Genomic DNA, 27,935 nt, shown 5'->3' on the forward strand with positions numbered 1-27,935 from the left:
GCACATAGGGAGCCGCCACGGGCTCTGGCCCGCCTCCCGCCTGGAGAAGCAGGGGCTGGCACAGAGCCGTCTAGCCGGCGGTGATCCGCTTTGTGCCTCCCCCAAGAGCGCGTAGGAGGCTTTTGTGCCTTCATTTACCGGGAGGAAAGGCCGAAGCTGGGCGTGCAGGCCCAAGCCCAGGTCTCCCCGGGCGCAGACCAGGAGCTGGGCTGTCAGGGCGCGCACGTGGGCCCCAGGTTGATCGCGCCCGAAATGGCCAGGGCAAGGCTGATTCTAGGCCATATTTAATAGGTTAGAAGCGTCCACGACGGGGTCGCAGAGGAGGACGTGCCTTGCACACGCTGATGTGAAACCTGGGCCTGGGGAAAACACGCTGCTCCCGCCCTTCTCGCCAAGACAGGGAGCGTCCCCGGAGGCCCGCGGGCTGTGCCTGCAGGCCCCCGGCCCGCCCCGGTCGGGGCGGTGTCTGGGGGCGGGCCAGGGGCGGACGCTCAGCCGGGTCCCCGCCCGCGGAGGCGCGGGCTGCGCTCAGGCTCGGAGCTAGGCGGCCCCAGCGGCCGCACCATGGACTCTGGAGCCGAGGAATACGAGCTCAACGGCGACCTGCGCCCGGGCTCGCCCGGCTCCCCGGACGCCTCGGTAAGCGTCCCGCCCGCGCCGCTGTGGGGCCCGGGCCGGCGCCCGTCCTCTCTGGGCGCCTCGCTCGCGGCTCCCCGGGCACCTGCGGGCGCTGGCCGGCTGAGCGCAGCGCCCGCACTGCAGGGTGACTGGAGTCGCCGCGTCGGCGCGTCCCCTACGTCCCGCCCCGTCGGGGCCCCGAGAGGTGGCCCCGTGTTGCGGCCATCGCCGCAGGTGAGGGGGGTGCGGGCGGAAGTGCGTCCGCGGCCGGGCCAGGTGCTGCCTACGCCGACGCGGGCGCCCCGCTCCCCCGCCCCCCCACCGCCCGGGCCTCTAACTTCGCCCCCGCATCTCCTTCCGCTCCCGCACGGAGGATCCCAGTCTCTGGGCCCCCGGCCAGCAGTGGGCAGACAGTTACGTCACCCCACGGTGTCCACAGCGACCGCACAATCTGGTGCGTGCTGGTGGGGAGCTTGGGGCCGCTGTGGCGCCGCTGGCACCTCTACTTGCAGGCTCCCGCGGCTGGTGCAGAACTGGCCTGCGCCCGGGAGCATTCGGCCCAGGCAGGAGCCAGGCAGTGCTTCTGCCCCAACATCAGAGCATGTGCCTTCCGCGCATCTCTTTCCATAGTCCCGGGCGCGACCTCTGATGACTTGTTGACTTTGGCTGTTCTTTCGGTTTCGACCCCATGGGGATGGAGCAAGGACAGCAGCCTCTCAACCGTGTGAGCCAGGCTGGAGCAGACTGGTGCTGCCCAGGGTGGGCGACCAGTCCTAGGCCAGATCGTGGTGACAGGCCGTGATCAGGGGTCAGGGGCGACCGGAGCCGGCCCCCACGCGTGTCCCTGGTCCCACCACAGTGATCCTCCCTGCCCTTTACCATCTTGGCGGAGCCTTTCCAGCGCCCAGTCCCCATGCGGCCATTCAGGAAAGCCTGATGGCCCTAAGGCAGCACAGGACGTTTATTCCAAGTGAGAGGTGAGGATAGTGAGGGCTCAGAAAAGCCCTCATGTGGCCCTGCCACACATGTGAGCATTTTGGACCAAGGGGCCGCATGGCGGAGAGGCTGCTTCACCTCTGGGCCATCGATCCTAAGTACACAAGGGGAACCAGTGACCCCTATCTGCCTTCAGGGAAGTGAGGCAGCAGGCCAGCGACTAATGGGGCAGGTGGGCTTGAAGGGAGGGGTCCTGCTCACCTCCCAGCCCTTGGCTGCACCCTCCTCTCCAAGCCTGACTTGTTCACCGTGGCTTCCGCAGGCATGATGGGAACACGGCAGGCTTGCAGGGTCGAGTGGATGTGCTCAGGGATCACTGCATGGGCTGTGGGGCCAGTGGGGGGGCACTCGGCCCCAGCCATGTAACCTCGGTCTGAGCCCTAAGCCCAGATGGACTGGGCTGAGCTCCCAGGGGCTTGTGTGTTGGAGGGCAGTAGCGGGCTCAGGAAAACTACCTGCACCGTGAGGATGCTGGTCTTGGGCCCCGGAGGACCAAGTAGGCTGAGGGTGTGACCTTCTGCAATGAGAGGAAGGGTGTCCCAGGCAGAGGGCACAGCCCAGAGAGAGGCCCAGAGGCTGGACCACAGGGCACACTGAGGCTGGGGAGGAGGCATGTGACTGGAGGCCAGGCCCTCTGCACCTGGGGTTCAGTCCCAGGAGGAGGCTCCGGGAGAGGTGGCAACCTCAGGGCCACTCTACTTGCCCCCCTAGGGCCCAGGACCCCAGCAGAGCTCCCCAGCATCACCTTCCCCTTCCCACCATGAGGACCTGCTCACTGTGTTCTTGGCACATCACTCTCTGCCTCAGTTTCTCACCCATGTAATGTGATAGCAGTGCTGCCCTCGAAAGTGTGGTGAGCACCAAATGGGCTCACAAGTGTGAAGTGCTGCCACTGGCAGGGCACGCTGTTTATTCCTGCCTGCCCCACAAGACCTTTGCCAGGACGTGACTCCCAGGCAACTGTTTGGAGAGGGCAGCACCTGTCCTCCTGGCCGACCCTCTAGGTGCTGCTGTGTCCACTTCAGGCTCCTGAGTGGGTGCCAGGTGGGAGGAAAATCTTGCTGGGATGAGGGGCAGACCTGGGGTCTTCAGACACGTGCTAACTGAAGCAGGAGCTGTGGACAGCAGGGTGTGTAGGCTGGGTCACTCCTGTAGTCCAGCATGCCCCTGGGGTGGGCAGACTGACTGTGCGCCGCCAAATAGCCTTGGGCGGTGCAGAGCTTCTCGAGCCCACACACATCTGCCCTTGTGTGAAGCTGGCAGGCCTGCTCACCCCGAGGCCGCGCACCAGGAGGAGTGTCCATGTAGCCGCTGCGCAGATGAGCCTCAGGTGCTCCCTCCGTGCGCGCAAGGCCCCAGACCCTCACATGAGGCTGGCCACCAAGGTCTCTGCGGGAGTGGGCTGGTGTCTTTGTTAAGTCAGCTCATGTCTGGGGGGCAGCAGGGGGAAAAGTAAGCATCCATTTTGTTGTGAGAGTGGCCCTCGGCTGAATCATGCTGGGTGGCCGGGTGTCATGGCTTGGGGGCAGCTGTGTTAGACCCTGCAGGTGGCACTGGACCCGAGGCCAGCTGAGGACATAGCAGGAAGGTGGCAGGACAGTGACGTAGCTCCTGGGGCCACATCTGGGTTTTGCACAGCCCTAGCTGTTGTGGGGAAGTTTGCTCTTTTTTTCATTTCTGCTTTCCCAGCAGATCCCGAGGCTGTTGAGGTCTTGGCCAAGTTCTAAAAAGCATGCCTAACGTGGCTTCGGGGTCACTGTGGGCCAGTGCTGAGCCCACAGGAAGCAGGTCTGCCCAGCCCACGCCCTGTGGCCGTGGGAACCCCAGTGAGACTTCCTGCCGGGATGCAGAGGGCAGAGCTGGCGGCCCCTGTGGGTGTGTGCCCTCAGGCCTGTGAGCAGGCTCCTGCAGCTGAGCCTGCTCCTACAGTCCTCTCAGGTGTCTCCCCCGCACGTGCCCCCACACCCCGACACTGCCCAGCCCCTGTGCTGCCCTCACCCGAGTGGAGGGGCTCTGGTGGGCCAGTAGCTGGAGCTGGACCCCCAGGCCCTGTTCTTAGCTCCCATGTCTATTTCCCCGGCTTGACCACTTCCCCAACTTATCGTCCCCCTTGTGAGAGATTTGGTGTGGAGTTAGTTACGGAGTTGTGCAGCCCATTTGCTAGGCAGTGTGGCCAAGCTGGTGGGGAGGCTGGGCGGTGAGGGGGAGGGACATCCAGCCCTGCCTGTGACACAGTCCTCATCCAGGCCCCTGCAGTCCAGACCCACAGGGATCCTGGTGGGCTCCCCAGGACAGGGCCTCCCTGGGACTCACGCAGTAGCCAATCCCTGCCCAAGGCTCAGCTCCATGCAGTCCCCCGGGCCTCCTCCCCAGGGCAGATCTGAGGCCAGGCTACTGTCCCAGGCAGCCCTTGGCATGGGGCAGGATTGAATTCTTATCTGCCTTCCCTTGAAGTGGCCCTGGGAACCCCCACCCAGCCTCAAGTCTCCAGCTCCCCTTTCACCGCCAGCAGGGAACCCACTGGGGATGCTTCCCAGAGGGTGTAGAGATGGGGAGACTGAGGCTGGTAGAGGGGAGTGTGCTGCCAAGCCACACTGCCAGGCTGTGGTTAGCCAGGGCTTGACTGCCCCCAGCCAGTGAGCCAGGAGCCTCCAGCCATTGCTCCTTATCAGTGCCCAGGTTGAGCAGGAAGCAGATGGCTGCGTGGGCAGGAAGCACCCTATACCAGGAGGGGTACGTGGCCAGGGCCCTTGCTTGCCTCTTCAAGGCTCTGAGGCAGTGGCCCAACCTCCAGAACCTCCCAGAGTGCCTACTGTGGCTGGAGCTTGGGGCAAGGGGCCTCTGGGTGCTCAGCACCCTCCAGGGGGTCCATGATACCAGTTACCAGGCTCCTGATCCCAAGAGCCTGGGTTCAAATCCCAGTGAAGCCCTCATGTGCTGTTGGTTTCAGACAAAATGCCTCCCATACTAGCCTCAGTTTACCCATGGTAAGTGGGTGTGGGGACAGGGGGCTCCCTTGGGGAGGGCACATGTCTGAAGGACAAGTGAGATAATGGGCTGTGCCTGGGGCACCCAAGGTAGAGAGCAGGGCGCACCCGTACTGGGGTGCTGCCGTGACGCCCATGTTCTGTGTGCGAACATGCCCATGGCTGCGTGGCTATGAAAGACTTGAATGGTTCCAGAGAGCTCAGAATAAAAAGAGGAGAGCTTCCCTCCGCCCGCCGATTAGCCTGGGCATATGCACATTTGTTTGTGTATGTATGTGTGTATACACATTATGCATGTATGTTTATACACGTGTGTGTGTTTATGTGTATGGATGTGTATGATGCATGTGTGCATATGCTCATGCATGTATGTATGTGGGTATGTGGATGTGTGTATATGCTCACATATGTGTATGTATGTGTGGTGTGTATAGGTAGGCTTGCATTTGTATATGTTTCTGGCTCCCCTGCTCCCTGCAGGTGGGAGGTTCCCTTGAGGTCTGCATCTGTCTTTGTTTCCCTAGGACTGGGGACTGGGGTGAAAGGTGGCATGGGCTTAAGGGAAGTCACTTCGGTGGCAGCAGTGTGCAGGTATGGGGCAGCCCGCCCAGCTGTTAGTGGAGAGGCGAAGGCCTGGCTGTGTCTGGAATGCCCCCGAGAGGGCCAGGCTGCGGGGCCCAGAGAGGTGTCCCAAGTGTGCTTGCACTGAGAATGTTCAACCAAGTGGATTTGCTCCACAAAGTGCCATTGGGAGAGGTGGGGCAGGTAGCTCAGCTACCAGTGTCCTGTGTGCCAGCCTCCCTTCTTCCTGGGCATGTTCTTCTAGATTAAATTCAAGCCTAAGAAGGCAGACAGCGAGGATCCACCCTTCAGCAGGTCTCTCTTTTTCCGTGGTGAAATGTCCAGCTGCAAAAAGTAGAGGCAGCCATGAGTGCTGGGCCTGCTCCTGGGCTGGCAGCCACTCCTGGGCCCACATCTTCTGTGAGCTTAGAAACAGAATCTCCCAGGTGACTGGTCTCAGGAGGCTGCGGCCTAGGGCCTGGGCCCAGGGGCACCTGTGAGCAGGGGGCCAGAGCCGAGGGGCACAGGCTTGTCTTGGGGCCTGGGCAGAGGCAGCTCAGTCTCAGGGGAAGAACGGCCTTCCAGTGGCAGCGATCCCCACAGATGAGGTCCTGTCTACCACAGAGGTGAGCCCTCTCTTGCCTTGCACCCACTGCCCTCCTCCAGCCCTAGAGAGAGTGACCTGTCTGTCCTCCAGCATAAGCTATGGGAGCTTCCTGGAGGCAGTGGCCTCTGGGCAGGGCCTAAGGCATGTAGGGCACTTGGGGGTGGCAGGCCGGCCCTGCAGCCCAGAAGTGCACTCAGGCCAATGAACGTGAGGGCAGCATGTTGCCACCGCAGCACTGAGAGCAGCCTCAATAAAGGAGCTCAGATAGGGTTTTTAAAAATAAAAATGAGGGACACTAAGCTCAACTGCAGTGTGGACTGCTGACATCTACTGAGCACAGCTGTGTGCCCTTCACAGCAGGGAGGTGGCATGGGTGGATGGGCGTTGGTCGGCTGGGAAGGCCTATTTCATATCTGGGCAAGTGAGCTGGGTCCCCCACATGTCACTTGACGCTGGCCACCAGCCACCACGCAGACCTGAGGAGAGGCTGGAGAGGCAGGCACCCAGCAGACAGGTGATGGTGGTGGCTTCCCTGGGAAGCCGGTGTGCCCTGAGGCTGACACCCCCCCACTCTCACGCAGCCTTCCCACTGGCGCAGGAACCGGCCCATCAACGTGAACCATTACGCCAACAAGAAGAGTGCGGCTGAGAGCATGCTGGACATCGCACTGCTGATGGCCAATGCCTCCCAGCTGAAGGCGGTCATCGAGCAGGGCCCCAGCTTCGCCTTCTTCATGCCGTTGGTGGTCCTCATCTCCATCTCCCTGGTGCTGCAGATCGGCGTGGGTGTGCTGCTCATCTTCCTTGGTGCGTGGAAGCAAGGCCCTGTGTGGAGAGGGCTGGGCCGCCCGCCTTGGCTGGCTTTGCTTGCACAGCCTGGGATGGGGCGCTTACCACCTGACATGCTCTAGGCATGGGGGTTTGCCGGCCCACCTCCCTCAGCCCTGTGTAGCCCCGAGGGCCCCTGTGTGTCTGTCCTACCCGCCCATGCTGAGGACATAGGAAAAGAACTGCGGTGTATTGAGCACCTATCGTGTACCAGCTGGTCCTTACAGTGGTCCACAGGGACTACAGGGTGGCCCCTAGGTGAGGGTCTGGGCTAGGTCATAGCTGTGTGACATCGGGCAGGTTACTTGACCCTCTGGTCCTTAGTCTCCTTGCCTGTAAAGTAGGTGTAAGGACGAGGCCTGGAGTTGGTGTGAGGATTGCTAGGTCACTGTGCACAGTGCTCAGAGGTGCCTGCTCAGCGCTCTGTGCCTTCAAACCCAGACCTGGCCGTGGGCATGCCTTGCGGTCACTGACCAGACACTGGCTGCTCATGAGAAAACAGGGGTTGCAGGGAGATGGACATCGGGCTGCCAGGTGAGCCCACTGCCCGCGGGTGTTAATGCAGGTGCGTCCCTCTCTGGGAGATGCACTCAGACCACCCACAGCACCCCTCAGCGTCCACTCCCCCCAGTCAGGTACGACCTCAACAACCCTGCCAAGCACGCCAAGCTGGATTTCCTCAACAACCTGGCCACGGGCCTGGTGTTCATCATTGTAGTGGTGAACATCTTCATCACTGCCTTCGGTGTCCAGAAGCCTGGGGTAGACGCAGCGCCCCGGCAGTAGGGGCTCAGGTGAGCTGCCCCTACACCCTCCGGCTCCCATGCAGGCCTGGGGGGCTCCAGCCTTTCACACCCAGCCCCGTGAGCATGCAGAGTAGGCGCACCCGCCAATGCACAGCCCTATCCTTGCCCAGAGAGGCCAAGCACCCACCCAAGGTCACCTTGCTTGGAGCAGGAGCTGCAGGGAGGAAGGTGATCCTCTAGCACACCAGACAAAGCAGCCCCTCCTGTATGGGCCCAGGGTGCCCAGACATAGCACCCAGGGAGTGGAGACACATGGAAGGTGGGCATGTGCTGTGTGCCCTGCATCTGGACCCTGGCCAAGGCTGCGCGGCATCAAGGCTATCCCTTAGGAGGGTGGGCCCCTTGGCCCACCAGCAACACCCCAGGGCTGAGAGGACAACAGGCTTCCCAGGCCCAAGTGTTGGGAACACCCTAGAGAACTTTCCAGAAAACTGGGAGCATGCACCCCTGCCCAAGCCTTGGTCATCAGCCCTACCTAGTGCCCAGCTTGCTGCCTGACTGCTGGCCCCCATGTGCTATTATATTCACGCCCTGCAGAACCCTCTGGATGCCAGCCTGGTCCCTCACACGTGGTGGGGTGACCAGGCCATTTATTAATCACCTGCTGTGTGTCCCAAACAGCCCTTCCTCTCCCATGGGTCAGCCCAGCCCCTGCTCCCTCCCCAAGGGTCCCCATCAGACACAGGGCAGGCCTCTAAATCCTGACAATGACCCAGGAGGGGAAACCTTGCCCAGGTTAGCCCTGGGCCCTGCCGATGCCAGAGGCAGAGGCTTGTGTGCTGGTCACTGGATACACCACTGAGGCAGGGCCACCAGGGCAGGGTGGAGGCCTGGCAGCCCTCACGCCTCTCCTGTCCCTTCTTTGCAGATGCCCCCATCACACCCTGCTGCAGCTGCCAGACCTTGGGAGCCACCTGACCCCTGAGGTCTACTCCCTGCCTGAGGCACTCCCCGAAACCACTGGAGCCCTGACCGGGCCCACTGGACTGTGTCCTGGGTTAAGCCTCCCATGGTTAGGCCACCAGGGGCCAGTACATGGCCTGCTCTGCCCTCAGCTGCTCTCCCTGGAGTGTGGGCTGGTAACATCCGAGACAGAACTGGCGAGCCCCCAAGTAGGGTTGTCACCACGGCCACACGGCAGGCCCAAGGATGGGGGTGACGGGCCAGGGCCAGAGGGGTGGGGAGACACCCTACCCCATGCGGGGCCCACAGCCTCCGTGCTTCCTGGACCACCAGTGCCCCCTGTCCACTGCTGTGAGTGCTGGCACAGCCATCTGCCAGCCATGCCAGGCAGGCCCCAGCCCCGCTTTCCTAAGCAGCCACACCAATAAAGCTGAGGCCCCTGCTCCAAGTTGTGCAGCTCCCAGTGCAGCCCTCTCCCCACTTCCCCAGGCCCTGCCCCTGCCCTGCAGGCCCCAGCCCACGTGGGCCCCCTGACTTCTGACATGGCACCCCACATGTCCTCAGGACACTCAGCCACAGGTCCCTGGCCAGCCTTTCAGGGAGAGCTCCAGTTCTCAGGCTTCCTGCAGTTGGCACGCACGCCTCCCCTCCAAACCCACAGCCCAGACCCCTGCTGCCCGAGCTGCTGACCAGTCGGCTGAGGGGCTGAGGAGGGCGGGGTTCGTACCAGGTGTGGGCCTGCCTATGGGTCCTCACCTCACCTGGATGGGAGCCCTGTCCACCTTCGAGGCCTGCAGGGCCGGAGCCCACCCACCACTGCCTCGTCCCTCCTTCCCGACCCCCCACCTCGCCCACACCTCCTCATCTCCTTGGGGCATAAGCTTGCCCTCACTTGGCCCCTCCAGGTGGGATACCTGGCCCCCCACCTGCGGCCTTCGCAGCCTCTCTGAGCCACTCTGTTGGGGCATGTGCCCTCGGAGCTGCCAGGCCCCTCCCCCTTGTAGTTCTTCCGGCAACCGTCTGTGCCTGGGGCAGCCAGCACTGGGTCCTGGTCCCACGGGACCTTCAGGTGGCGGGGCCTCTATGGTGTGAGTGAGGGTAGGTAAACAGTAGCGCATTGGGGTTGGCTTGAGGTGGCCTGCCTTAGGCTTGCTTTAAAATACTCCAGGACAAGGGGGGAGGTGGAGGTGCCACAGAGCTGAGCTGGGCCACAATCTGGTGGGAGTCCTCGTGTCCCCCTAAGGATGTTGGTTGACAGTGACCCAGCTGTGGGACGAGGCCCACCAGGATCAAGGCGTGCAGGTGGACAGTGAGTGGGCATGTTCCCAGCCACAGGGCAAGGTCCCGGGCGGACACAGTGGGGGTCGGGCCAGCCCTCCTGCTGTGTCACTGTGGCATGCTTCACCAGACAGCTGGGGTTTCAAGCTCACACCTGTGACCTGCTCCCCTACCTGCCCTTGTGTCAGTTGGCCTGATGCTCCCCATCCAGTCCTCTTTGCCCCCTCCTCCTGGCTGTCCCAGTGTGTCCAGGACAACTCCAGGCCACTTGCCCAGGTCAGCCTGCCTGGGCCTGGCAAAGGTGGTGGCCTCCCAGCACCAAGTCCGGGGTGCTGGAGTGCGTGTGATGTGGGCAGCCATGTGGGGTGGCAGTCCCTGTGTTGGTCTCACAGGGCAGGACCCCAGTGGCATGGTTCCCCTTTCAGCCAGGACAGGAAGTTCGCCAGAACATAGCTGGAGTGGAGTCCCCCATGGCTAGACTGAGTCTTTGGCCACCAAGCCACAGTGCTGGGGACCCTGGGGACAGGGCTAAGCAGTGGGTGGGTCTATGTGGCCCAGCCTCATGTGGCCCCCAGGCATCATAACAGCCCCCACCTTCCCACGCGGAAGCAGCAGGCTCATCCTGGCCCTCCAGACACTGTCCAATCTCAGGGCCTTGGCACGTGCTGCCCTCTCCAGGGCACTGCGCAGCAGGCCATCTGGGCTTACTCTGCCTTTGGTGCTGTGTCTGAGCCCTCCCTGCCCAGCTGTGTCCCAAGAAGGGTTCCTGGGGGAGGGTCAAGGGGCTAAGGCTTGAGTGGGGGAGGAGGCAGCCCCCATTCATGCCTTCCTCCTGTGTGCTTATGGGACCTCATGCTCAGCTGTCCTGCCGGGTGCCACCTCCTGCAGCCGTGTCCTTGGCACCGTGTGAGGCATATCATAGGTGCTGTCCATGCGAGCTGGGCCCTGTGTGTGTGTCGGGATGCCCAGGCCACAGTGAGTGCAACAGCCCTGGCAGGAATGCAGCCAGCTGCCCCCTGCTCAGCTTTGCCCTCTCGGGATGGTGGGGACCTGAGCGTAAGTGGGGGGTGCTTAAGAAGGATGTGCACATGCAAGGATGCAGCAGAGAGCTGGATGCTTGGGAGCAGAGATGCGGGGGTGGAGAGGGTGGCATGGCGCAGCCGGAGGACAGGCGCTAGCTTGCCTGCCAGGAGGTAAGTGGTCTAGGTTGGTGACAGATGACATGTGGGTCACAGATGGCAGGAGAGGGCATGCAGGCTACTCCAGCTGTCCTGGTCCCTGCACCTCATGGGCAGTGAAGCTGTTACTGCGCAGCTAACCCAGTGTGTCCCCACTGTCCCCATCTGACCTGCACTCGGGATGGATGAGGGTTGTCTGGAGACCGCCGGGGGCACAGGGACTGAGCTGGCAGCCGTGCCGTGTGCGGGTGTCCCTCCATCTTTCTTAGGCGGCCAATGCTCTTCCAGCCCTGCTCGCGTTCACTTCAGGGCAGATGCCACTTTGCTGGGTGCCCAGCCAGAGGGCCCTGCCCTCATCACCATGCACTCGGGGCCCTGCTGCCCCACCTGAGACAACTCGGGGGTTGCCAGGCCAGCACGGAGGGAGGGGCCCTCAAGCCCGATGGCACAATGCTGACCAGGGACTGGATGCCACCCCTGTGTCTGCAGGGCCAGGCCATCCTGGCCCTGCATAGTCAGCAAGTCCTGGAGGCTCCTGGAGTTGTGCAACATACAGCTCCAAGTCCAGCTGTGAAACAGCCTGTGTCCCCACGTGGCCAAAGCCACATGCCACGCGTGTGGCGTCAGGGCCAAACGGGTCCCAGGATGCCCACCTCCGGAGAGCACCTCCTCACCTGCTTACCCTGCTGCCTCCCCAGCCCACGCACCCCCTCAGCCTCCTCCCTCCTCCTCTCCCCTCCTCCTCATGTCCCGGTATTGCCCTGCCCTGTAGTGGGGGCTCTCCCCTTCCCTGGCAGTCCTAGGGAAAGGGCAGACTGCCCAGGTGGCAGGTGGGGCGGCCTGGTGGGGACAGGCTGAGCCTAGACATGGCGGTCCCTTGCTCGCCTCCTGAGCCCCAGCCTAGGAACAGAGGCCCTGCGGGCCCCAGGCGGCCGGCAGGGGCGGCCGGGACCTCAGTGGAGAGGTGGGCAGGGGCCCGATCATGACCAAGGGCTGACTCTGGGCAGTGAGGGAAAAGCCTCGGTGGGTCAAAGTTGGAAGGGGAAAGTCAGCAAAGGACGAGAGCCTGGGCGGGCACCCAGCACTGCAGCTCAGCAGGCAGGTCCTGGGGCATCGGGCAGGCACTGGCCTCCCCACCTGGGGAGGGGCCCCCTGCCACAGGCCCGCCCGAGCGGCGGCCTCCCTGGTGTCAGGCGCACAGTGCCAGGGTCTTCCTGCTGCAGGCCTGCCGGGCCTGCCTGTCTGGGTCGGTTCCCTGGAGGTGCTGTCCTAGTTTGAGGCTGCTCCAGCAAAGCCCCACATGGGGAGGCTCGTAAGCAGCAGATGTTTATTTCTGGGGGTGTGAAGCCTGCATTGTGGCACCAGCAGACTAGGTGTCTGGTGAGAACCTGCTCCCCTGGGTGTGCTCCCATGGCAGGAGGGCTGAGGGGCTCCCTGGGGTCTCCTGAGGTCACTGTTCCCATCACGGGGGGTATACCCTCATGACCTCATCCCCTCCCAAAGGCCTCACCTCCTAACACCCTCGCCCTGGGGGTTAGGAATCAACGTGTGGATCTGGGGGTACAAGTCTCCACACTATCACACTATGGCCTATGTTTTCTATGACGGTGACATTTTAACACCACTTGGTCCCCCTTCACCTTCTGGGGCAGCTCTGCCCTGACTGCCCCTTCGTCTGGGCAGCCTACCACCTTCACCAGAAGAGCAGGACAGGCACAGAAAACACCCTAGGAAGAGATCTACCCGAGTTGGTGTTGCAGCTCAAGATGAGTGGGGGATGCAGACTAGACAGCAGGCTGGGCGGAGCCGCAGGGCTCTGCTGACCTCGAGAAGCCCCGCCGCCTCTGACAGTGTCCAGGACAGGTGCGAACACCTGGCCCCTGGTCTGGCCGGCCGGCCAGTGTGGCAGCAGAGCTGGTTTGCCAGGAGTCCGGAGCGCGGCACACCTTTCCAGTCACCAGGTGTCCGGAGGAGGGCTGGAGGGGAGCAGGCAGGTTCATAGGCCCCTCGCCCACCCCCCGAGCAAGGCCAAGTGGGGCTCTGCGCAGCACACAGCGTGGGGACAGTGGCCTGCCCCAGGCACATGTACCCCCACCTCCCCCACACGCTCAGCCGCCAGCCTGAGACCAGCTGCCCAAGCACCTCCGGAAACCCCATACCCTGTGGAAAATGCAAACTCATGATGATTCTTCGGTGGACAAATGTGCTTGTTTCCTTAAAAACAGGCTTGGGGTGGGGTGGGGGTAGCAGAGGGGGAGGCAATCAGGAGGAGGGCCTGAGCCTGGCGTGTGAGCATGTGTTTGCATGTGCATGTGTGTGCACGTGAGTGTGTGGAGGGAGGGCTGGTAGAACCCCATCTGGGCTGCTGAAGCCTTCTGCTCTGCAGTGGGGGTGGAGGTGCCCTGTGGAGGGGTGCCTGCAAGAGGGCAGGGGTGTCTGGGACCCAGTGTCGGGGATGTGGTTGCTCACAAGCCCCCAGGGTTGACAGTGGGTGCAGAGGGCGGGGCACTAGGCCCACTTGGACTCGTCCACTCCCCCTCACGTTTACAAGAGATGTGGGCACATCAGGGTCCTAAGCCTGAGGCCAGCAGGTGACAGGCAGCACACGCACCCTGATGGAGGGGACAGGTCTGGTCCCTGATCAGGAGAGGCCAGGTTCAGTCAAACCCCAGGCGGCCGAGGAGGATATGAGGAGCAGGAGCCCAAAACTGTTTTTCATCTCTGTAAGTTCTAGAAGGTTCTGTGGACTGTTCTGAGTCTTGACCCCCTGGAATCCAGCACAAGATTCTGTGCTCTTTTTTAGGCTCTGACCATAGTTGTGCCTGACTCTGCCCCAGACCTGCTAAGCCCAGGAGGTAGGGGCTCTGCTCCTAGGACTTGGTACGGGGCAGGACAGTGGTAGTTGATTCTGGTGCCTGGACAGGGACAAGGGGGCTGAGGCAGTGGGCCTCCTTGGACACATCATGGAAGGGGAATAGGGACAGTGGCTGAGCTCAGATCCCCTCACATACCAGGTGACTCTTTCCTAGCTGAGTGACCTGTTTCCTCTTTGAGAAGTGGGGGACCGCAGCTCACCTGCCAGGAGGAATTGGTTCAGGGGCATCTCAGGTGTGTGGCTGGCACTCCCTTACCCCCACCTGAGGCTGCAGGTGGGGAGTGGGGTCCGGAGAAGGGCCATGGAGGGGACAGACACGCGGCAGGGAGCCCACGTGGGAGGGTGAGGTGCAGGCTGCAGGAGTTCAGAGGGCGGCCTGGGCAGGACCTGGGCCCAGGCTGGATGCGGGACACTGGGAGACCTCAGGTCAGCCCCTGCCAGGAGGAAATGCACAGGAGCCAGTATCATCTAGAAAACTGAAGAGATGAGAGAACTCTCCACATTTAATTCTGCTGAGCTACTTTGTAAGGCAAGGGTGAGCACTTCTTAACAGGATTATAAATACAGGAAGCAAGTTCATAGAGAAGATGCTGTTCGCCCCAGGGCAGGGCTGGGGTGTCAGAGCCTCGCATCTGTGAGGAAGGCCAGCAGGAAGCGGCTGACGTGCCTGTCAAGGATGATGGGGGAGAAGCCCAGGACGCGCCTGGCCCCTGGCAGCACCCTGGGGTCTGGAAGACAAGGGGGTCTCAGCCCTGCCAAGGTGGACTCCTCTGAGCCCCACTGCAGAGCACATCGGCCCACCACAACCTCAACAACTTGGTGTGGAGGGAGGGGACAGTGGGGCTTCCCCACTGGGCCGTGACACAGGCCCAGACGTGGGGTGCTGTGTGCCTCATCCTGTGAGGGGCTGTCACCCCCAGGCACGGGCGTGATGGCCACCCAGGCTGGGGCCTGGTGGGCTCGGGCCCCACCGCATATTTCTCCTGTGCCGTGCAAGGTGGGCCCTGCACCGTGCTGCCCACGGGGAGGGAACATGCATGGAGGGCCAGAAGGTGGGGGTGGGGGTGGGGAGCGGCCAGCAGCACTCACCAGGAGGGCGGCTGTAGGCCAGGAGCGCCAGCCCTATGGCTAGGCCGAGGTAGGCCAGGAAGGCCACCGGTCCTGTGGAGACAGACAGGGCTGCCTGAGCCTGAAGGCGCCCCACCAGCCCCAGGGAGCCACCCAGCAGGAAGCCGGAAGGAGCCTGCCTGGGCAACAAGCCCCAAGGCCGAGGCTGAGCCAGGGCGAGCTTTACCCCTGTCACTGTGTGCGCGGCTGGTGCCCGAGGCTAGCTCTGTGCAATCTGAGTTCTCTGGAAGCAAAGTCACAGGAGTGGTTAGTGGAGGGCCAACACAAAGGAACCCAGGGGGCTGCTGAGGCCCCTCCCACAGAGCCCTGGGGGAAGTGGGGAGGGGAAGGGACCCTGCAGTTTGAAATCTTGTCCTTTTGTCTGCTTCCTGGGACCTAGATGGCCACAGGGTGGGGCTAACACCCGCCTGTCCAGTCTGATGGTGTGCACAGGACAACAGGGCCTTCTGCTCCCACCCCCCGCCTCCTGGGGCTCCCCAACCAGACACATACTGGTGGCTGGCCAAAGGCACCAGGAGTTCAGAAGGTATCTGATTCACAGCAGGACTGTGGGGCCCTGGCTGCTAGCATGACAGGACGTTTGGGTGCTGGAACTCAGGGCCCAGTCCTGCTGGCCTTTCCTTGGGGTCAGAGGAGCCAGCCCTGATGGCCTGGGATGAGCCACCCTGTCCCTTGGGATCTGCAGCCTCTCATCCGAGAATCGAGGGACAGTAGCTGCTGTCGCCGGGGACTGAGTAACCATTCCTGCCTACAGCTCCCTGTCCCCACCCTGCAGCTCAGAGGATCCTCCAGGCTCATGTGCCTCCCGGGCCCACAGGGAGGGCCCTCTAAACCAATACACATGCCCTGGACCAGCTGTCTTTGCTGTACACAAACACCCACACTGTGGCGACCACGTGGACATCCGCTGTGGGGTGAGTTCACTCAAGGCTGAGGCTACCCACAGTGTGAGCCGGTCCCATGAGAGCGTAAGGTGTACTGGTTACAGAGATGCTAGTTTTGTGTGAAAATTTGCACAGAGAGAAGAGAGACAGGAGGTAGGGACAAGGAGACTGAGGAACAGAGACAAAGGGAGACAGACAGAACCAGAGCCAGAAGACAGACAGAGACACAGAGAGCTCTGCATTGTCCGGACTTTCCTCTGGTGGAGGAGGTGGTGGGTGGCTTACGGGGGGCAAGCCGGCTGGGCAGGTGGCTGTGCAGCAGCTGGGCATGGATGTATAGGGCCCGGTAGAACTCCTGGCAGTCCCTCTCGCTGCTCCGCTGCAGGTGGCCCAGGAGGTCACACAGCCGTACGCGCAGGGATGCTTTGGGGTTCCGAAACTGGGGGCACAAGGGAAGATGAGGTGCGGAGTGGCAAAGGTGGCTGTGGGCTGGAGGTCCCAGCTTCCTCGTGAGGTGTCCCACCCAGGTGCTCTGAGCACCCAGGGAGGGGGGACCAAGAGCCACGCCCACATGGGGGTGGGGCAGAGAGGGCACATCACAGCAGGCCTGTGGAGGCTGGGTCAGGTCACCAGGGAGGTTGGCAGCAACACTGTTGAAGTGGGGGGCCCTCGTGCTCACGTGGAACTTCACAGGTCACTTCACCCCTAAGACCAGGTTTATCATTTGTAAAAAGGGAGTAAAAAACCCACATGTAAGGATAAGCTCAACACAATGATGGTGTTAAGTGGTAACTTAGTTTATAAGAATGTGACTCAACCATTCAATAAATTAAGAGATAAGAAAAAATGTGGCTTCTTTGAAGTGTTTGTTGGAGAAATGTGTTGTTCTAAGGTCAGGGGACAGGGCACTTGGCGCTGACCCCATGACCTAGAGGCTGTGATCTGGTGCTGCCGCCTGGTGGCACCATGCCATTTTACATGGAATCAGTGTTAACAGAAACTGCAAAGCCAAGTGCCCAGCAGGCGCCCCAGGTACCTGAGGAAAGGAATTGTGGAAGTGTGTGCAGACAAGCACACTTCTTGTATAAACATCTGCAACTTCTCAAGTTTTTTTACAATAGACGTGTATTACTTTTGATTACCAGATATAAATTTGAGCCTCTACTTTTATAATGTCAGCAGCATCTGAGTTAGCAGGGCCCATGCAGATCCAGTTCGGTTGAGGACTAGCCTCACCTGCCCAGGAGAGGCCCCAAGCCTGCAGACAGCCTTGCACAAGCATGGCTACCCTGCATACAGGAAGGAAGCCAGGGCTACAACAGGAAAAGGCTCTCTCCAGGTCCTTGTCTGCTCTCTGGCACCCTCCGCAACAAGGGAGCCAAAGCGTGGGGGTGGACAAGGGTGCCCACTCCCATCCATGTCCCTGAACAGGAGGCCAGGTCACACCCAAAACACTGGCCCATTTTGAGCCTTTGGAGTCACGAGCCCCATAGCACCCCGCTCCCCCAGCCCCCCTACCCACTGCCCCCGCACCCCCCCAGGTTTATCGTGTGCAGTGGCATGATGTCTCGTCTACTTTGGTGCTCCCCATGTGTCTGGAGGCCCAGCAGACTGGGGGACATGGGAAGAGACAGGCTCACGAAACACGCCCCGGGTCCAAGGTCGTCTCAAGCCCATAGGCCCCTACCTCCAGGGGCCTGTCCTCCACCCACCTACTCGCTAGGAAGAGACGGGAGCACAGCCCAGACCCGCACCCGCCCTTCTGCCACCTTTTCTGTGTCCTTGTTGCTGAGGATCTGGGGGTAGTAGCGGTTCAGCTGCAGGATGATCCTGTCCACCTGCCCCTCACTCAGGCGCCCGCAGCCCGTCAGGAAAGGCGTGTCCTGGACCAGGCGGTCACAGTAGGTTTGCTCTGGAACAGCAGAGGCAGAGGGAGTGAGACAGTGCAGCCTGCAGAGGGTTGGTAGGACCTGTGGTGCCACAGGGTAGGGACAGAGACCCACGCAGGGAGGCCCCTAGGAGGTGCCCAACTGGTGGTATCCCAGTATGCCCCTGTGTCCTGCTGACCCTCTCCCAGAAATGGGGTGGCTGGTCCAGAGCATTCAAAAGTAGGGCTGAGCCCTCAGCCCCTCCTCTATACTGGGGACCTCCTCGCCAAAAATCAGCAAGGGGTCCACCAGAAGCAGCTGGGCCTGTAGATATTACAGGAGCCCGAGAAGGCTGGCCACCACACCCACAGGACACACAGTCAGAGCACGGGGCTCGGGCGGCCGAGTCAGCATGCCATACATGTCTGTGTGGCCTGGACAAGCTGCCAACAGCAGGTTAGCAAGCTTACCAGTGAGGGGGAAGCAACCATTCAAACAACCTTGTTGCACCTTCTTCCCATTAAGAAGGTTCCTGTGAGTGAGGGGTCTTTGAGGCCAAGGGCGGGGCAGGATGGTCCTGAGCCCCAGCTGCCTTTCCTCCTCAAAGGGGTGGGTGGGTGGGGCTGCACAGGAATGTTTGTATGTGAATGTCGGTGTCCATCCAAATTAGAGGGCTGTAACTTCAGATGATAACTTTTAGATGTCATGGGCAAGCCTCAAGGGAACCACAAAGAAAATACCTGCAAAATACACACAAGAGGCAATCAAATGTTACTAGAGAAAATCAGCCGAACACAAAAGGCAGTAATGGGAGAAATTAAGGACAAAAAAGCCACAAGACACACAGAAAACACAGCAAAAAGGCAGGAATGAGTTATCCATTATGAGTAATTACTTAAATGTAAATGATTAAACTGTCCAGTCAAAAGACAGACATTGGCAAACTGGACTTCTGAAACTGTGATTTGTAGTAAGAAATCTGTACTTGGTCTTTGTCCGATTTCTGGCACAGTCTCTGACACTCTCAGCACTTCCTGAGCCATGAGCCAGGAAGGTGACCGGCGTCCTCTGTCATTCATAACAAGCCCATTTCAGCCTCTTCTCACTGTTATGAGGTGATTTCTGGAAAGCCCCTAAATAACCACAGGGTGGCAGCTGGTTGCCATGGAGCCAGCCACATGCTGAGAGGACTGGAACTCTGGCCCCCACCCCAACCTCCAAGAAGGGGAGAGCAGCTGGAGGCTGGGTCAGTCACCAATGACCAATTATTTAGTCACTGAAACCCCCTAAAAACCCTTCAGATGGATGGAGCCTGGAGGCTTCTGAGTTGGTGGCCACATGGTGGTATTGGGGGGTGGCCTGTCTGCTGGGGCTCCCCACCCCTCCCACAAGCTTTGCCCTAAACATCTCTTCACTTGGATGTTCATCTGTGTCCTTTGAAATATCCTTTGTAGTAAAACAGGCAATAATGGGTAAAGTGTTTTCTGAGTTCTATGACCTATTCAACAAAATGATGGAACCAAGGAGGGGTTGTGGGAACGTTGAGTGATAGCTAGTTGGTCAGAAGCACAGGCGCCAGCCTGGACTTGGAACTGAGCCCTTCACCTGTGCGGTCTGACACTCTCTGGGTAGATTGTTTTTGAATTAAGTTGGAAATCCAGTTTGTGTCCACGAGAGAACAGGAGAATTGCTTGGTGGGAAAACCCACAAATTTGGTGGCCAGAAGAGTCAGAAGTGTGAGAAGTATGAGCATTATATATAGGAGTAGAGGAGAAACAGAGTGTTTTCCTCTCAGGATTTAAAAAGGATGACTTACCTATATGTTGTCTTCATAAGACTCATTTTAGGTCTAAAGACACAAACAGGTTTAAAGTGAAAGGATGGAAAAGGATATTCCATGTAAGTGTCCAAAAGAGAGCTTAGGTACCTATACTAATATGAGAAAAAATAGACTTGAAGTAAAAAACTGCTGTAAGTATCAAAGAAGTACATTATGTATAATAAAAATGTCAATTCACCAAGAAGATCTAACAAACATATGCACCAAATATAAGAGCCCAAAAAATATACAAAGCAAATGTTAGCACAAAGAAGGGAGAAGTAGGCAGCTTTAAAACAATGGAGACTTCAATAAACCACTCTCAAGAACAGAACCGCATGGAAGAACAAAATAAGGAAACTGAGGATATGAACAGTCCCATAAACCAAAGATACCTAACAGAGATGTGAACCTTCTATCCACAACAGCAGAATACATCTTAAGTGCAAATGGAACATTCTCCAAGATACACCACAAAACAAGTCTTAATATATTTAAAAGGATTGAAAGCATACAAAGGATCTTTTCTGATCACATGGAATAAAACTAGTCATCAGTAACAGAAGGAAAATAGAAAATTCATAATTATGTGGAAAATAACCAATAGATCAAAAAAGAAACCACAAGGGAAATTAGATATATCTAATTCTAATTAGATACATCAAATACCTTGAGATAAATGAAAATAAAAATATAACCTACCAAAACTTAAGAGAGGCAGCAAAAGCAGTTCTGAGAGGGAAATTTATAGCTGTAAATGCATACATTAAAACAGAAGAAAGATCTCATCAAATCAATAACCTAATGTTACACCTTAAGAAACTAGAAAAGCAGAGCAAACTAAACCCAAAGCTAGCAGAAGGAAGAAAATAATAAAGATTGGAGTAAAATAAATGAAATAGAAAAACAATAGGAAAAGAATCAATACATGAAAAGTTGGTTCTTTGGAAAGATCAATGAAATTGACAAACCTTTAGCTAGATTGACAAAGAAAAGAAAACTCAAATTACTAAGACCAGAAATAAAAGTAGGGACATTATTATCAATTTTACAGAAACAAAAAGGATTATAAAAGAATACTATGCACATTTGTATGCCTACAAATTGGACAACCTAGATGAAATGGACAAAGTCCTAAAAACACACAATCTATCAAATATGAAGAAATGGGAAATCTGAATGGATTTTATCCAGAAAAAGGATACTATAAGAAACTACCAATATCCCTTATAAATATTGATGCAAAACTCAACAAAATACTAGTAAACCGAATTCAGCAGCATATTAAAAGGTGTATACACCATGACCAAGTGGGATTTATTCCCAGAATGCAGAGATGATTCAACAGATGAAAATTAATCATTGTAAGAAATCACATTAATAAAAGGAAGGAAAAACAATCATCTCAAGTGATACAGAAAAAGCATGTGACAAAATTTAATACCCATTCTTGGTTTAAAAAAAATTCAATAAATCAAGAAAAGAAAGAAACTTCACGATTAAGGTCATGATTAAGATCATATATGAAAAGCCCGCAGCTAACATCACACTCAATGGTAAAAAACTAAAAGTTTTTTCCTGAGATCAGGAACAAGACAAGGATGCCCACCCTCACCATGTGTATTCAACATAGTACTGGAATTGTAGCCTGAGCAATTAGGCAAGAAAAGGAAATAAAAGGCATTCAAATGGAAAGGAAGAAGCAAAATTATCTCTGTAGATGACATGATCTCTTCTATAGAAAACCTTAAAAATAAAAAAACTATGTTAGAACTAATCAACAAATTCAGCAAAGCTGCAAGATACAGCAAAATTTAGTTGCATCTCACCTAAATGTCCATCAGTAGATGAATGGATAAAGAAGATGTGGTACGTATACACAATGGAATATTATTCAGCCATAAGAAGAAAACAAGTACTACCATTTGCAACAACATGGTTGGAGCTAGAGGGTATTATGCTCAGTGAAATAAGCAAGGCAGAGAAAGACAAGTACCAAATGATTTCACTCATATGTGGAGTATAAGAGCAAAGAAAAACTGAAGGAACAAAACAGCAGCAGAATCACAGAACCCACTAATGGACTAACAGTTACCAAAGGGAAAGGGACTGGGGAGGATGGGTGGGAAGGGAGAGATATGGGCAGGAAAAAGAAAGGGGGCATTACAATTAGCATGTATAATGTGGAGGGGGTACGGGGTGGACTCTACAACACAGAGAAGACAAGTAGTGATTTTACAGCAACTTACTATGCTGATGGACAGTGACTGTGAAGGGGTATGTGGGGGGATTTGGTGAAGGGGGGAGCCTAGTAAACATATTCTTCATGTAATTGTAGATTAATGATACCAAAAAAAATTAGTTGCATTTCTATACACTAAAAATGAATGATCCAAAAAGGAAAAATAAAACAATTACAATGGCATCAAAAAGAATAAAATACCTAGGAATAAATTTAAACAACAAGGTGAAAGACTTGTACATTGGAAACTACAAAACATTGCTAAAAGAAATTAAACAAGACACAAATAAATGGAAAGACATCCCATGTTCATGGACTGAAAGACAATATTGTGAAGATGACAATACTACCCAAGATTGTCTACAAATTCAAAATTGTATTCAAATTCCAATGCTTTTTGTTTTTCATCCTAAAATTCATATGGAACCTTTATAGCCAAAACAATCCTTAAAAAAGAAGAACAAAGTTGGAGGACTCACAACTCCTGATTTCAAAAGTTACTACAAAGCTACAGGAATCAAAACAGTGTGATACTGGCATAAGGATAGACACATAGACCAATGGAATGGAATAAACAGCCTAAAAACAAACCCTATTTTGACTGTGGGGGAAGGTGGAGAGACAACCCACAGATGGAAGAAAATATCTGCAAAGTATGTATCTGATAAAGGATTAATATCCAGAATATATCAAGAACTACAACTCAACAACAAAAAAATCCATAGACAACCCATTCAAAAATGGACAGAGGACCTAAACAGGCATTTAAGAAGATATATCAATGACTGTTAAGCACATGAACAGGTACTCAACATCACTAGTCATTAGGGAAATGTAAATCAAAGCTCAATGAGATACCATCTCATACTCATTAAAGTGATACACATATTTATATATGAATAAGAATGTGGAGAATGAGGATGAGGCTATGGAGAAACTGGAATTCTCATGCATGCTGGTGAGCATGTAAAGTGGTACAGCCACTATGGAAAACAGTATGGTGGCTCCTCAAAAAGTTAAACACAGATTTACTACATGATCTGGCAATTCTACTCCTAGGTATATACCCAAAAGAATTGAAAGCAGGGACTCAGATTCTTGCCCACCAATGTTCCAAGTAGTATTACTCACAATAGCCAAAAGGTAGAAACAACTCAAGTGTCCATGAATGAATGTATAAACAAAATGGGGCATATTACAATGGAACATTACAATGGAATATTACACAATCATTAAAAAGAATGAAATTCTAATAGCTACAACATGGAGGAACCTTGAGAACATTATGCTAAATAAGTCAGACACAAAAGGACAAATATTGTATGATTCCTCTTACATGAGTATCTAGGGCAAGCAAATTCAAGACAGAAAGAATAGTGATTACCAAGAGCTTGGGCAAGGGAGAAAGCAGAGTTAGTGTTTTAACAGGGACAAAGTTTCCCTTTGGGATGATGACAAAGTTCAGGAAATGGATAGTGGTGATGGTTTCACAACATTGTGGATATATTTAATATCACCAATATGATTAAAATGGAAAATATTATATTCTGTATATTTTATAACACACAACAAAGGCTAATGGATAATTAAACTGTGGTTCAGTTTAATCAGTTACAATGGACTATAATTCAGTAATAAAAAAAAGACCTACGAAGTCATGAAAAGACAGAGGAAACTTAAAATGGGTATTGCTAAAAATGAAAAAAGCCAATTGGAAAAAGCTATATACTATATGATCCCAACTATATGATATTCCAGAAAATGCAAAACTATGGAGACAATAAAAAGACCAGTGGTTGCCCAGGGTTTGGGGGAAGGAGGGATGAACAGGTGGAGCACAAAGAATTTTTTTGGGCAGTGAGACCACTCTGTAAGACACTGTAATACTGGACATAGGACACTGTGCATTATTTAAAACTCACAGAACTGTACAACACAAGGACTGAGGCATAATGTAAGCTATGGACTTGAGTTAGTAATAATATTCATCAAGTGTAACAAATATACCACACCAACGCAACATGTTAACAACTGAAGAAACAGGTGGGTGGTGGGTGGGAATGGGACTCTATATTATGTGCCCAATTTTCTGTAAACTAAAACTGCTCTAAAACCTGGGTCGGGTGGGATTACCTGGCAAGGGGCACAAAGGAGCTTTCTGGGGTGACAGAAATGGTCTGCTTTGATTGTGCCTGGGCTGGTGTATGTATATATTCTATGCATGTATATATTTGTCAGACTTACAGAATAACTCCCTAAAAATGAGGGTGTCCATCTGTAAATAAGCAATGCCTCAATGAAGTTGATTCTTTCAATGGGGTCTTTTGTTGGAACAGGTGGGGCCTTCCCCCTGATTTCTTCCACGGGGGAGACTGCAGAGACTGCCTTTCTTCACCTCACCTCCTCCTGGCTGGCCTCTCCCCAAGTAGGGCTCTCCACCTTCTGACTCCCAGCCCCTGAAAGTCTACCTGCACAACAGACTCATCGCAGCCCCACACAGAGGCCTGTCCAGGGACGGCCCTGCCACAGCCACTTAGCAGGGCCCTCCAAGCCGCTGGCTTTGGCTCCAGAAGCCTTCCGATTTAACAGTTAAGCATACTGGCCACAGCTCTTGGAGAGTGCCCATGGCCCGGCATCCTGGGGCCTCTGAGCACACTTCTCATCCTTCTGTCAGCTCTGCGACACAAGCACAACCAACCCCACCCATTTTCAGATGGGGAAACTGAGGCATAGCAAGTAGGTGAGATACCTGACCAAGACCTCAGCCAGCTGGGGAGTGGTGGAGAGAGGCATGGTGTTGGGGCAAACTTTTGACAACATCCAGCCTTTTGCCCCTCAGTTAACATACTAATTACCAGTACAATTAGCTGCATCATGTCTGTTATTGGTCAGGCCCACGAGGGCAGACCCAAGGCTGCTCTGCCAGGTGCTACCTACACAGTGTGCACAACTGTACACAAGCTGGCACACAGTGGGCACTGATGAAAGAGTTCTGGAATGACTGTAGGTCCAAGGCCCATGGGTGATGGCTTTTGGAGGATGGCGGGGCCTCTGCTGCCACAAGCCATTGAGTCATCTGGCATGGTGGCACAGCCTGGGGCCAAAGCTTCCTGTAGTTGTGGTGAGCTGTGCATGAACACCACACCCAGATGGCTGCACCCAGGCATGAACAAGCACTCAAAGGAAACTGCTTTGTCCTAGTCCTGATAAACAGTCCAAGGTGGCTTTTAAAGGATAAAGGAAGAGAAAGCCTCAGGCAAAACTCACCAGGCCTTTGCCAGCTCCCTTTGCCAAGCACTGCCTTCTTCGTCTTCTTGCCCAGCTAGTGCCAGGCTCACAGACCCCCAACCTGTTGTCCTGACCTGGCCCTGCAGGCCCTGTGGGAGCCACCCCACCTGCCCTTACCCCATGCCCCTAAGCAATCCTACACAGAAGTCCCCATCTGTACCCTGGTGCCCAGGATACCTGCAGACCTGCCCCTGTGGCTTCCACCTGGCTAACTCATGTTCAGCTTGCTGCGCTCCCCAAAAGGCCTTCCTGAGAGATGGCTCACTCCCCAGAAGAATAAGGCAGGGACTGGTTCCTCAGTAACAGTGACAGCTGCAATGACACTTGGCCAGTGCTGGCCCTCTGCAGACACATCAGGACCCACATGCTCACCCTGCAACTCTTTTCAGCATGAGGCAGGCCCCCAGTCTGTGCACAGGGACAGTAAGTCAGAGACTTCAGGCCTGCAGCCATGCAAGGCTGTCCACTTGACCCTCCTGGGCCTGCCCTCTCCGTTCCTTTACCCAGAAATGAAGGACTGTGAGGGAAGGGGTCTCTAGAGGCCCAACACACAGACACTAGGGAGAAAGGGGACTAGGGATCCTGGGCAGGACACAGGTCTAGTCCCAGCTCTGCCACTAAACACCTGGGTGGCTGGGGCTTGGCACCTGCTAAATCTGAGCCTTTGTTTCCTCACCCACACACAGAGATGACATTCCACATATCTCTATATGGCAATTCTGGGTAAGAAGCACTCAGTGCAGGGCCCAGCACACAGTAGATGCTCAGAAATGGCAGCCACAAATGAAAAGGATTCAAAGGGAAGCTGGGGTAGGTGTAGCAGCTGGGGTCTTTTCTGGCCCAAACTGGGATATTTGTTTTCCAAAAGACACCAGGTTCCAGCCCATGAAATCCTACTTATGTGTAGGACCTAAGCTGGAACTCAAGCTGAGCACTTGGGAGGGAGAAAGGGGACTTCTGGGGCTTTCCTGACCCCCTATGCCACACAGAGGCAACTTCTGCCCCATGGTAAATAGTGTGGCTTCCAGAAGCCACCGAATTCCCTGACCACACAGCCATGAGGTCCATCAGCACCCACCACCCTCATGGAGCTTCCCCAGCAGTGGGAAATCCACAGAGCACAGGGACCCTGCTCCGCTGTAGTCACGGGGGAGGCGCACACCCCAGTCCAGAAAGGCTGTGGGAGGGCGGCTGGGCTGACGGGTCGCCCAAATTGGAAGAGAAAGCCCTTGGGGAATCAGTCTGTGCCCCCAGTGTCCCTGGGCCTGTCTCTGGGCGATGGGCATGGCCCGAGAGGAGCCACAGAGTCCACAGGGCACCACACACTACCAGGAACGCATCACCTGGGCGGGCCCACCGTCGGTGCAGAAAGGACAGTCTGCATCCCTAGGCAGACTGCACGGCAGGACCACAGGACACGCCTGGTGTCGGGTTACTGTCACCTCCCACCCTGTCAGGGGGCTTCACCAGCACCTCCCCACCCCAGATACATGTGGGCCCCGCCCCCCGGGGCCCTCCAGGGCCTGACCGCAGCCCTTGGCCCCCAGAACCTTTCAAGGCCTGACCCAGCCTCTTCCCGCAGAACCCTGCAGGGCCTATCTACGGCCCCTGATACACAACCGACAGGGAAGGTGGTCACAGGCCAAGGTCGCTCGACCACCGCAGCGAGCGGGGGCCACCGGGTGACAACGGGGCCGCCAGGCCCTGGGGCCTCCGAGGCTGCGCACCCGTTCCGGGACGGCAGGAACAACCCTGGCCCAGCCCGCGCTCACCTGTCATGGCGGCGGCACGGCGCGCCCTCGGCCGGCTCCGGCCAGTCGGGTCCCACTGCTGCCAGGCGTCTGCCGGGACGGTGCCAGCCAGCCGCCTACCGCCCTGCTCTGCGATCCCGGTCCCCCCGCAGGCCCCGCCCTGGCGCCAGCGGCACCGCCTCCGCAGCCCTAGCCCCACCCCTGCCGGGAAGGGCCCGCCCCCCGTTGGGCGCTGTGCCTCCTTTGGAACCTCAAACTCCGACCCCCCTCGATTCCAGCCCCAGCCGTGACGCAACTCCGCAACGGCCGTCGCACGGCCCCGGTCGCTCTCCGGCCCCGGCCCTCGCCCCGCCCCGCGGCCCGTCGGGATCCCGGCTCAGTGGGCCGCCGCGCTCCGGTCACTGCGCAGCAAGCCCGTCATGGAGACTCAGGCTCTGAGAAAGGAAGTGGCTTACCCAGGGACACGGGGGAGGGCAGGCCTGGGGGCGTGCAGTATTCCCGGGGGATCAGCCCAGGAGCGCAGGGTCTGTATATAATGCTCCCCAACCCCGGGGCGCGGTCGACCCGAGGTGTGGCCCTGACCGGTTTCATTGCCTGCACCTGCTCCCAATCTGCGGGTACCTTCCCCGAGCCCACCCCTCGTGTCTCAGCCTGGCCTTTCCAGCGTGCACCCCGGGCCCCCAGCCTGTGCAGCAGGGATCAGTGGGGAGGAAGAGGCAGTTACAAGACGCAGTTGCAGACAGGTTTGGGGTTTTACCGGGTCTCTCCCCTGCAGGCTGCCCATTAGTGCGCTCTAAGGAGAAGAGCCGTGGGTCTTCAGATCGAGTTGGCGCCTCGACAAGCACAGGCACTCACACCCCAGGTCCGTGCACCCCCACGTCTGTGCCTCAGTAGTCCCCAGTAAAACGGGGCTGGGGCCGCCTATTGCGCGGGTAGATGTGCTTGGGACCACCAGAGAACCAGTGCAGGCACAGCCTGCAAATTCCCAAACCCCAGCACTCCAAGGTAGGAGGGTTGTGACCTCGCTAGGGGTCCCTCCTGGCCTCTACCCTGCTTGTGCACCAGGGCGAGTCCCAGTTGGCTCTGGGGCCCAGGGATTCCTTCCCACAGAAGCCTCTAGAGAGAGCGCCTCCTACACCCCAGAGGACACAACTTGATCCCTGTATTCCACATCCTGTACACTCTGTTCTGGATGCCAGCGTTTACCTCTTGGTTCTTATCACCCAGGGTAATGTCAGGGCCAGAAGGCAGGGGCCCTGGGACACAGTGGGAGAGCATGAGGTCCCAGGCTTATCAACCTTCAAGGAGCCCCAGCCTA

General features: G+C 56.6%; 2 protein-coding genes across 15 annotated transcripts; one reads left to right on the forward strand and one right to left on the reverse strand.

Moving 5' to 3' along the window:
* Positions 1-326: 326 nt before the first annotated feature.
* On the forward strand, positions 327-8,754 carry NINJ1 (ninjurin 1). Of its 14 annotated transcripts, XM_036896926.2 has the most exons (6): positions 3,799-4,347; positions 4,565-4,601; positions 6,351-6,576; positions 6,939-7,131; positions 7,229-7,391; positions 8,272-8,754. In XM_036896926.2, exons 1-6 carry the CDS (start codon positions 4,310-4,312, stop codon positions 8,326-8,328), a joined length of 714 nt encoding a protein of 237 aa, XP_036752821.2. In that variant the 5' UTR covers positions 3,799-4,309; the 3' UTR covers positions 8,329-8,754. The 14 variants fall into 14 exon arrangements, 12 of the variants coding, with proteins under 12 accessions (XP_036752820.2, XP_036752824.2, XP_036752826.1 ...); XM_036896925.2 differs by lacking the exons at positions 3,799-4,347; positions 4,565-4,601 and adding an exon at positions 327-639; XM_036896929.2 differs by lacking the exons at positions 3,799-4,347; positions 4,565-4,601 and adding an exon at positions 346-639 and having other exon boundaries at positions 6,368-6,576.
* Positions 8,755-14,114: 5,360 nt separating this feature from the next.
* Positions 14,115-26,772, reverse strand: CARD19 (caspase recruitment domain family member 19). The gene is made up of 6 exons (XM_036896933.2): positions 26,639-26,772; positions 17,419-17,561; positions 15,935-16,088; positions 14,932-14,988; positions 14,727-14,798; positions 14,115-14,365 (listed from the first exon to the last, which is right to left on the reverse strand). Exons 1-6 carry the CDS (start codon positions 26,643-26,645, stop codon positions 14,256-14,258), a joined length of 543 nt encoding a protein of 180 aa, XP_036752828.2. The 5' UTR covers positions 26,646-26,772; the 3' UTR covers positions 14,115-14,255.
* Positions 26,773-27,935: the final 1,163 nt, after the last annotated feature.

The sequence above is a fragment of the Manis pentadactyla genome, chromosome 3 (genome assembly GCF_030020395.1).
Source record: "Manis pentadactyla isolate mManPen7 chromosome 3, mManPen7.hap1, whole genome shotgun sequence".
NCBI lineage: Eukaryota > Metazoa > Chordata > Mammalia > Pholidota > Manidae > Manis > Manis pentadactyla.

What these genes read in the sequence shown, in the direction of transcription:
- NINJ1 (XM_057498421.1), top strand. Translation starts at nt 4,485, where the DNA reads ATGATACCAGTTACCAGGCTCCTGATCCCAAGAGCCTGGGTTCAAATC. An exon ending in CTAGCCTCAGTTTACCCATG is followed by an intron (nt 4,602 to 6,350) that starts GTAAGTGGGTGT and finishes ACTCTCACGCAG; the next exon opens with CCTTCCCACTGGCGCAGGAA. An exon ending in GATGGACATCGGGCTGCCAG is followed by an intron (nt 7,132 to 7,228) that starts GTGAGCCCACTG and finishes CACTCCCCCCAG; the next exon opens with TCAGGTACGACCTCAACAAC.
- CARD19 (XM_036896933.2), bottom strand. An exon ending in GCAACAAGGACACAGAAAAG is followed by an intron (nt 16,089 to 17,418) that starts GTGGCAGAAGGG and finishes TTGTGCCCCCAG; the next exon opens with TTTCGGAACCCCAAAGCATC. An exon ending in GGCCTACAGCCGCCCTCCTG is followed by an intron (nt 14,366 to 14,726) that starts GTGAGTGCTGCT and finishes CTTGTCTTCCAG; the next exon opens with ACCCCAGGGTGCTGCCAGGG.